Genomic DNA, 10,930 nt, shown 5'->3' with positions numbered 1-10,930 from the left:
GGAGAAAGTGTTATTCTTGAAGAGAGTTGAACACTAGTCTTCTGTGGATTACATGTAGGCACCATGTACTTGAAATTGTGCTCTCGTCTACTTTCAGTACAGCTTATAGTGTAACTGGGGGTGCAGGTGTTGCTATATTTAAGCGTTTCAAGAAAAACTGGCCTCAGATTGACAAGGAAATACATTCTCAAGGCAGAAATGATCTGTTGGTTTCCAAAGACCAAACGAAAGAGCTACGGGAAGAAATGGTGAGCTGCTATACTGCCATTTCAGAGGACCCGCATCAGTCAAGCAGCCACGAGATGACTACTTAGAGCTTTTGAATTTGTAGAAGTCTTTCTTGGAGGTACAAGCCCGGGATCAAAAGTAAAGTTCCGAGCCACAGGTGGTTTGCACAACGCACCTTGGATGTAAAATGCTACTTTTTTCAGAGAACAGTTTAATCTTATATCTGGAGAAAAAAATTGGTTGTCTGTAAAGTCGGTTTACAGACGATAGTTTAACGTGACAACGTCATAACAAAACATTGATGAAATGATTGCATAATTTTATGAATAAAATTGAATCAATTTTATTGAATTATCACTATTTTGTATGGATACAAAGAAGGAGTGAAATGAAATCTATATTTTAATTGATAAATTTACTTTTATTTGCACTCATTAATTCAAATATGTTTATTACTTTAACCAAGATTATTTTAACTATAACTTTTATACATGTTTGCTATTTAACTTCTTCCAATCTGTGTTATTCTGTTAAGGATAGGACTATGATAGGAAAAGTAGAAAACGAATGGGAGTGTTTCAAGGATGATGTGAAGGAAATGGCTTACCCAACACCAAGATGCAGTCAAAAATAATATATTTGCGCCACGGACTCTGTAGCAATGCTAGGAGGAATGGGTTAGCAAAGAGCAATGAAAATGTTACATTGAAATGCATGAAAACAGAATTACGCCACGGACTCGGTCGCAATGCTAGGATGTTCAGGTTAGAAAATAGCAATATAAAATGATCGTATCAGGACACAGCGAAACGGGACACTTTTCGTGCGTGCAGCCGGCGTTCATCGATTTATTAGACGTTACCTCATTAATGCCCGGCATTGGAATGAGGTACCGAAGGCTGGGAAAGCTGTTATGAATAGGTAATGTAATTATTTTAAAGTAAATTTAAGTATATCCCAATTGTAGTGATAAGAATGTTGCTTTTGTAGCATTTAAAAGCCGCCTGTGGTTCTTTACTGAACATTTGGTTAGGTTGGCTCTCTTTGATTCCCGTGTCTGTGACACCAGCAAAAATGAGATTGTTTGGATCTTACAGCACCTACCAAAAGTTAAGTCCCTTTAAAAAGTAGAAAGTAAATTGTTAAAGCACGAATGTCCTCTGCAGACATACTTCACACAGCGAACAACATAACTTTTTGACATCCCCTTATAAAGGAAAAGATAAAGCTGCTTCTTTCCTTTCCTAGAAAACTAAGTTGTGGCCTTCTGATCCCAAATCCATTGATCTCAAATAGAAAGTACGCCAAATTAAAGTAGTAAATGATTGTGCCAAAAGAGGCATTGCTCTGATCCCAAAATTCAATACTAGTATCACGAAAAATTAAGAATACTTTCAGTATCTTCTCCGGCACGGAAAACCGATTCCAACACCCAAGAATGTGAAGCTGATGGCCGATGATGTAAGTAATGGTTAGTAAACATATTTTTTAACATTGACATCTGAAATTTGAATTATGGCCACTGTATATAATGTTATATATCTTATTCATAATATTTCTGCATTTATTTGTATTATTAGTACTTTTTAACCTAAATATAAGTGTTTTAATGAAAAAAAATCGTTCTGACCTTTAAAGTTTTAATTCATAGCGACCACTAAATATTGAACAATTCAATTGAATTTTTTCCTCAATTCTGTAATACCATACGGAATAAGGCCAGACTTGTGAAGATTAAAATTTCCGAAATTTTATTTTTTTGGACTACGCTGGTACATAAAAAATCTACCATGTTATAAAAAATTAGCCAGGCAAGGATATTAAAAGGTTTTGTGTTTATCCAACACAAAATTTTAAACAAATTCACCATTTTTTGTTACCGGACTGAAAAAAATACGGATACATTATTTTTCCGCCTTGTAATAAATGCCGAAGCGCTAGCCAATGGGTAAGGAGATCTGGTGCGGGCGACCCTGGGACCAGCTGACCTTGCAGGAGGTGTTGGGTGCGGCGAGTTGCAGCACGTGGGCGCTCTTCCAGCGCTGCATTACACCTGCCTGTAGTTCTCAGCCGGCGTTACCTACCCACAGTCTGTACTGTCAGTTTGTTTTTGACGTGACAACGTCCAATAAATCGATTAACGCCGGCTGCACGCACGAAAAAGTCTCCGGTTACGCACATTGTCCCGTTACGCTGTGTCCCGTTACGCTAATTTTACGCTTGCGCCGCATCTATCTCTCTTCCACTCGATAGGAACAACCATAGATTTGACTTTTTCGAAGCACATTAAACTTGAAACACTCCCATTCGTTTCCTACTTTTACTTTTCCTATCATCGTCCTATCCTTAACAGAATAACACAGATTGGAAGAAGTTAAACAGCAAACATATAAACGTTATAGTTAAAATAATCTCTTCGTTAAAGTAAAAAATATATTTGATTTAATGAGTGCAAATAAAAGTAAATTTTTCAATCAAACTGTAGATTTAATTTCACTCCTTCTTTGTATTCTTACAAATTAGTGTAAATTCAAAAAAAATTATTCAATTTTATTCATAAAAGTATGCAATCATTTCATCAATTTTTTATTATGACGTTGTCACGTTAAACTATCGTCCGTAAACCGACTTTGCACACAACCAATTTTTTTTGTATTGTATTATTAAAATGTAAGCTATCTTAGTTACATAATATTAATGAGTTTTTTCGCATATAAAACATTGTTTTAATTGAAACTTCTTTGCTGAGGGGGCTACGATTTTCGAGCGTTACGAAAATTCCGATGGAATGAGGAGAGTAGTTAGGTTCGTGACGGGGGAACCGCTAGACGAGGAGACGGCAGGGAAAAGGTAGGAATGACACAATGCATACTTCCACATTTGCGTACTTGCACACTTGCGTACATGCACACTTGTATTTCTACACACTAGTGTTCTGGCACACTTGCAAAACTTTCATATTAGCACACTTGCACAATTGAATAATTTACACCTACAAACTTGCAAAATTTACACTTGCACACTTGCATACTTTACACTACCTACTTTACACTTGCGATCTTGTTAACATGCATACTTTTACACTCGCATACTTGCGCAGAAACATAATTTAGCTTTCACATACTTGTACTTCGACCTCAGCCACCCTAATTGTGTTTCCTATAACAAATATTATAACAAGCAAGAAGGTTCACTTCTGCCATGCAGTGTCTCCACGCACACAATTCCTTTAGAGAGGAGGTGTATCTCATGTATGTAACTGGGGTCCCTGGGACAGGTGAAAGGTGCCGACCGCTATCTTGGATTGTGACGTCACATGGGCGATCATGGACTCAAAATTTCTCAAAATGACTCAAAAATGACCCAAGAATATTAAAAATATCTTTTAAAAGAAATCCCCATTTCGAGGGTAAAATTCCCGTTTTGAAAGAAAATTTCCAATTTTATTCCCCGAAAATTCAAATATTAGTAATTCGAAAAACCTCAAAAGACTTTTGCCTTAGAAAGAAACAAAATTCCCTGAAGAGGCTTATATTCTCCAACGACAAGCCACCCTGGTTCTTGATTCGATTCCTAGCGAGAGTAAACATGTAATTTATTATTAAAATATTAAAAATAATTCTTAGTAAAAATTTAAAAAGTAATAAAAAATTATTGTCACAACACCATTTTTAATTATGACGTCACCGTTGTAATTTCCGTTACAACCGCCATAATGAAAATAAAAAATTTTATACGACCAAGTAATATGCAAGAGATTAAAAATAGTGTTTGAATATCAAAAATAATTGCACCACTACCTTAGTAGTCATAATATAAATTTCGTTAAAACATGGATGAATGCATTAAGTTCAAACATTCATAATATTTTCGGAGAATGTAATATGAAAAGATTTTAGTTCGATCTTTGTTGAATATTGGTGAATATTTAGAATGTTATTTTTACTAAATGATGTTCATACTTATTAAGTTCCAGAAGTTTATAGAAGTTTCCTAAATATTTGTGGAAGAATAAGTACTTCGAATTATACCTACGCCTGTAAGCTGTGTCGAAAGGGAATTTTAATTTCTGTTTTCCTATCATTTGCGGAAAAAATTTACTCGTGTTAAGCAGTGGGAAACGACAGTTTAATTTATGCAATATTAAATAAAAGCGTTTCTTGATGATTCTCTTTATAAATAAACAAGAAGCGACAATTTAAATCCTTTTTCATAACGAGATCGGTGAATTAATGATTAATGTTTTTATTTCAATTGTTTAGGGATAACTTTTCAAGGATTATAAATGAGAAGAACATTGGCCCTCTATACAAACCCGAATCTCTCCCATATAGCTATCACTAAAATTAAGTATTTTAGATAAAAAGATATATATATAAACAGGCCTATTAGAAACGCGTTTTGTCAACATTTCGGTCCTTAGTACACAATTAAATATTTACATTTTAAACGAACGAAGAACAATGGAGATAAATAACAATTAGATAGTTACTCTTAAGTTTACGGATATCTTGAAAAACATACGATACTGAGTTTACTTTCTTTGAAGAAAATCACAAGTATCGTCTTATAAATGTGAACAAAATTCTATACAACTGTCACGTCTATAGTGAAAACAGTCTTCTTCTTTTCACGTCTATGTTTCCGCTGTTCACAATTTAGCAACATGCGAGTCGGAATATGCCAGGATTCACAAGAAGAAAGCGTTATTTGTAACCACAAAAAAAAATCAGTTCCTCTGAGATGCATTCTTAGTTTAAAAATCATCCATTTAATTTTTTTTTTTACCAGTGCAGAAATTTTCCTCTCCGTTTTCAATATTCATTGATGTTAGTTCGTGACATTGCTTTGTTTGGGGTCTGGCGGGGAGTTCTGTTCGTGTGAACGTGCGAAACGGAACGGCGAAGCTCACCGGAGTAAAATTTGAGGGAGCAAACATTTATTCGGATTGCATGAGTTCGAGACGTCACATCTTGGATCGCGTGCGGAATTTTGCCGTTCATTCACTCAACTCTCCTGAAGTTATTGTCGTTTTAAACGAAGCGTAACATTGGTCTACATGAACATTTAAATGAATGTTTGGTCAGTTAATTTGGTTTTAGAAATAATCAATATATTTTTACTAGCTGCAGTACCCGGCGATACCCGTGCTAAACACATCGCCATATAAATAACATAGAAGATAGAAAGATAACGTCCCCTTAAACCCTCTGGGGGGATGATTTTCGGAAAAACCGTTCTTAGGGGATATCTAAGTAGCAAAAGTGATATACGTGTTATATTCCAAGTCTTGAAGTGTTATATTTCAATAGAATTTATAAGACAATGATAGGTTTCTCTCTTATTTATAAATATATATTTCCAAAAAAATAATATAATATTAGACAGAATTAAATATCAATAATTTATGTTTTCCTTACGATCATCTACTATATAAAAATAAGTCGGGTTTTCCTTCCTGACGCTATAACTCCAGAACGCACGAACCGATTTCCACGGTTTTGCAGTCGTTGGAAAGGTCTCGGGCTCCGTGAGGTTTATAGCAAAGAAAATTCAGGAAAGTTCAGGACAAACCAACATTTTAAGTAGATGGCGCCGGCGAAATACCACTCACTGACTCACTCATCACGAGATCTCTAAAACTATACACCCGATTGACTTGAAATTTAGCATAGTTACTCATTTTGTGATGTAGACGCTCACTAAAAACGGATTCTGTGGAAATCCGATCCCAAGGGGAGTTTCGGGGGCGTAATATATCAAAATTTCCAGTTTTTGGTAGGAAATCACCATGGCAACGGCTGTTGCTCTGTAAATGCTTAATTCGTCTCTATGGCAACGACTATTTCATTGTTAGTGCAGTCCTCATCACCTTTGAAATTTTGCGGGTACTTTAAATATCGAAAATTGCCCTTTTTCTCAAGTATATATATTTTACATATTTGTAACTTCACAGTAATGTTCCTTATGTTACACAGGATGACATTTTCCGAAATTAGATCCCATGGGTGGTTAAAACAAGGCAACAGTGGGTACTTTGTGTGCATGAGAACAGGATTTTGCATTGTTCATGCCTTCTGCGTCTCCATGGCAACGGGCATCGCGCGGCAGTGGCGTACCCACAAGGAGGGGCATGTAGAATGAGCGGCGCAAGAGTGATCTGCCTGTAGACTGCCGTAGCGAAGTACGGGTACGTCAGTTGTACCTTGCGTGCACGAGTCGGGAAACCATCGGTGCTATTCATTTTCTCTCCGGTACATTATACAGCATTGTAATACATTTTCACTGAATTTTTTTTATTTACCATTACCGTAAATGGGAGGTGTGGCTTAATTTTCTTCAATTGGTATAACCGTGCGAAGCCGGGTCGGGCAGCTAGTTATATATATATAATTATATATATATATTTAAAAAAACTAAAATAATACAACTGGTCAGAATATCACAATTCAAAAAATAACGCAATAGAAAAAAAATTCGTTTTATCAGTGGTTCATTTAACTTCACAGATGATTCAAAAACATATTCAAATATATTTTTATTTAAAAACAAACATTTATTTAGATTCATTTCTTTGTAAAGCTCTTGATTGATTATTTTCTCATCACTTTTCGAAGAATGTCAAAAATATAATGATTTGTTATCCTGCAGAAGGCGAAAATACAAACAGATATTTTATAGTGTAACATTTTGGCCAGTTCAGCAATTTTTATTATTCGCGTTTTTTGCAAAATAATAAAAACGATACTCTTGGAAAGTCATGGAACTAAGCATAATTTTAATCTTTATAAATTAGTTTCAGTATATTAAATACAAAAAGGTTTTTTTAATTATTTATTTATATACGAACAAAACTCAGCACTTGGTCGGTTAAGAGTGGTCATTTTTAAGACCGAGTAAAAAATAATAACTAAATGTGGCAAAGTATACATAGCACAAACTGACAGGCAAATAACCTCAAGGGTTAATGAACATTAGTGACTATATACATGAAAACCCTACGATCAGCTAAAACAGAACATTCCATGCAAACCAAACATGGCATTGAATTCGACCAATTCCCCACCATTGCCAACACCCCACAATACAAGAAAAGATACATTCGAAAATCGATTTAAATATTGAAAGATCTATCACATTTAAATAGAGAGGACGGATACAAATCAAGCGGAATACAGCAAAAACTCTTCGGAAATCCTGAAAACCTATCTCTGCATCAAACAATTGATAGATCGTCTCTGGTTGGCAAACCAAAAGATAAGAGGCCACTGATTGGCCAGCATCCCCAGCCAATCACAGAAGCCCAGCTCCAATTGGCCAACCAAGAGGCCAACCAGAAGAAATAAGGGCTCTGATTGGCCCACAGCTGCAGCTAATCGTGAAACACTTCCTTTTCAGCCGAGAGTATTAAAAGACAGGTGGACTAGTAATAACCTTGATCATAAGTCGACAAATAAAACACCACGTCATTCAGCTCCCAGACCTGGGCAATAAAGAGGCTGTGGGCGTCTTAACATTCGGAAATGGCAATCCCTGTACCATCCTCTCCCTATACGCCCCTCCTGGCAAAACAATCACAACCGCTGACCTAGACTTACTCACCAAAATCTCCCACACTTTCCTCGACCTCGGCGACCTGAACGCAAAACACCCATCCTGGAACTGCGTCGGAACCACCCAGAACGGCCGACTCCTATATAAGCACCAAGAAAAAATTCCCTATATGGTCTGCACGCCATACCACCCCACTCACATCCCTGATGCCACGCACCAACAACCAGATATACTCGACTTCACAATCTACCAAAATACCTCCTTCATCTACGAGCTAGAAGTCCTTAACGAACTCCACTCCGACCAACTCCCCATCCTCGTTCTCCTAGAAAATGCCCACTCTGCGGATACACAATTCTCACCACAGCCTAACTACGACAACGACAACTGGGATAAGCTAAATGCACATCTAAATCGTCACCTCAGGATACAAGAACAGCCTAACACACCACGATCAGTAGACCAATGCGAAGAACACTTCACCTCCTCCCTACAGGCTGCCATAAAACACGCAATACCCAACAACAAACCAGCAACAAACACAGGCCAAGAGATACCACAGCAAATTGCCGTGCTCATTAACGCCCGCAACCACGCACGCCGCCTATGGCAAAAACACCAGCTGACAGCCTAAAAAACTGATACCAACAGGCTACAGAAGAAAATAAAACAAGAAATAACAAAACATAGAACCAAGACCTGGGACACCAAAGTTAAAGAACTAACCGCTGCATCCAGCAGCCTCTGGACCACAACGAAAGGTCTCATGCCAAAGCCAATCACAGTACTACCACTCAAGACAGGAAATTCCACCTCCCCAATAGCCTTCGCACCACAGGCAAAGGCAGACCTCCTGGCAGCGACCCTTGAACAGGCATTCCGCCCAAACACAGCACCATCATCGCAGAAACACACAGAAACAGTGCACCAGCACCTGCAACAGTTACTCTTGCGCCCCCTGCTGAACCAACCTGCCCCAACCACGAACAGGTAAGTCGTAAAAGTAATCAGCAAACTGAAGCCAAAGAAAGCCCCTGGCACAGACGGAATACAAGCCATCGTGTTGAAGAACCTTGGCCCCACAGCGATACAGGCACTTACACTCTGCATAAATGGCATTCTCCACACCTGCAGCTGGCCAACAACCTGGAAGACTGCGAAAGTAATCTTGTTCCCCAAGCCCGGCAAGGACGCCACAGACCCGCAAAACTACCGCCCCATGAGCCTGCTGAGCACCATATCTAAAGTGGCGGAGAAAATTATCATAGCAAAACTCAACACACACCTGGAACAACACAACACGCTGCCAGACCAACAGTTCGGCTTCAGACCGCGCCACTCCACAACACACGACCTGGTCAGAATCACAGAACATATAACTACAGGATTTAACAAGAAACACAAGAAACAATACACTGCAGCAGTCTTCCTCGAAACCGCGAAGGCTTTCGATCGTGTGTGGCACGAAGGCCTGCTTTACAAGCTCCACACCATCAACCTACCAGACTGCTACACACGCCTGCTGGCCTCCTACCTTAGAGACAGAACATTTTACACGAGTCTGCTAGGAGCCCAATCGGCAAGCAGACCTATACAAGCTGGGGTCCCACAAGGCAGCATTCTGGGCCCCACTCTATTCAATATCTACGTACACGACCTACCTACACCAACACGAGCACACACAGCCTGCTATGCCGACGACACCATGGTCTTTGCAAGCTCCACCAGGCCCTACCTTGCAGTCCGAAAGGTTCAGAAAGCCCTCAAAAAACTGTAAATTGGCTCACCGACTGGAAGACAGCAGTCAACATTTCAAAGACAGAAGCAATAATATTCTCTCGCCAACTTGTTCCGGACAATCTACAGTGACTGCAGCTGTTCTACGAGAAAATTGCCTACACAAAATGTGTTAAATACTTAGGGACACACATGGACTCGAAGCTCACATGGAGCACAAACACAAACAAAAAAATAGCAGCAGCCTACTCCCGGATGGCACAGCTCTACCCACTGCTGAACATGAACAGCTCACTCTCGCACAAGAATGGCACACTGCTGTATACGATATGCATCAAGCCCATCCTTACGTACGCAGCACCAGCCTGGGGATATGCAGAAAAAACTCACACTGCGAAACTAAAAGTAGTACAGAACAAGGCGATCAGGCGCATCGCGCAAGTGCCTAGGTACGTTCCCAAGAAGCCCCTACACAAAGAAATTCACATAGACACAATCAGCGACACTATGCACAAACAAGCAGCAAAATTCTACAAGAGTATTCAGGGCCATGAAAATCCACTCATCCGCGCCCTAGGACAATACGAAGAAACAATTCTAAGAAAATATAAGAGACCAAAATACATGCTTGTGCCAAAGCCAACATAGAAGCACAACGAAGGCACAACAACACACGCGCCTCCAGACCACACAAATGAGCCGCGCCAACGAACAACAACTATGCCAAACACCGCACGAATTAATTAATTATCCAACCACTCACAGCAACTGTTCTACTCGCCGAGGAACTTCCAGAACCGCACACGACTCACCACTACACGAGACCCGCAGCCCACACAGGAAGGGAGCAGTGCAGCGAGCAGCGAGGACACCAACCACAGTGCGCGCCAGCCCTCACAGCTGCTCCCCCCCCCCCCCCCTCAGTAACCAACAACCTAGCCCGCGAGTGCACCGAGTGTTTTCAGTGTTAATCTCGCAAACAAATCCCTCTCAGTGCTAAAGTTAGACCGTTCGCAACATAACATAAATTACTCCCTTTGAATTTCTCTACACCCACCATCGAGTTACCCCCGCCCACGCAGCCCAGAGACGCCGCCCACAGTGCCTGGTTCACTCGTGGCTACCTAACACATCACTAAAGTAACAAATAAAAATACAGTGTTTTTTGTTTTTCTCTATTGCTGCAGGAAGCGGTGGCTTGCCCCGCACATCACTACAACAGGCGCACCTGCCGCCCCTACCGGCCAACTGGCCGCAACTCATGCCTCTGCGACATAATTCCGCGTCGCAGGGGCACGACTACCTACCCATCTAACTCCCCGCTCCCATCAATATCCGGACTGATCGGGCGCGGTAACATCGCTGCATTCGGGCCACAGGTTTCCTCTAGTGCGTCGCTGGTTTACTGTAG

The 10,930-nt window shown here is 39.9% G+C and overlaps 1 protein-coding gene across 1 annotated transcript in view; it reads left to right on the top strand.

Annotated features, from left to right (window-relative positions):
* Positions 1 to 8,548: 8,548 nt before the first annotated feature.
* The window catches only part of LOC134536427 (uncharacterized), a 164,661-nt gene continuing 162,279 nt past the window's right edge, over positions 8,549 to 10,930 (top strand). Inside the window, exons 1-3 of the mRNA XM_063376141.1 lie at positions 8,549 to 8,772; positions 8,917 to 9,361; positions 10,707 to 10,872. Coding sequence (XP_063232211.1) covers positions 8,549 to 8,772; positions 8,917 to 9,361; positions 10,707 to 10,872 — 835 coding nt within the window. The remainder of the gene's footprint in view (positions 8,773 to 8,916; positions 9,362 to 10,706; positions 10,873 to 10,930) is intronic.

Source organism: Bacillus rossius, chromosome 11, assembly GCF_032445375.1.
Source record: "Bacillus rossius redtenbacheri isolate Brsri chromosome 11, Brsri_v3, whole genome shotgun sequence".
NCBI classification, from domain to species: domain Eukaryota; kingdom Metazoa; phylum Arthropoda; class Insecta; order Phasmatodea; family Bacillidae; genus Bacillus; species Bacillus rossius.
This window is presented reverse-complemented; position numbering and strand designations above follow the sequence as displayed.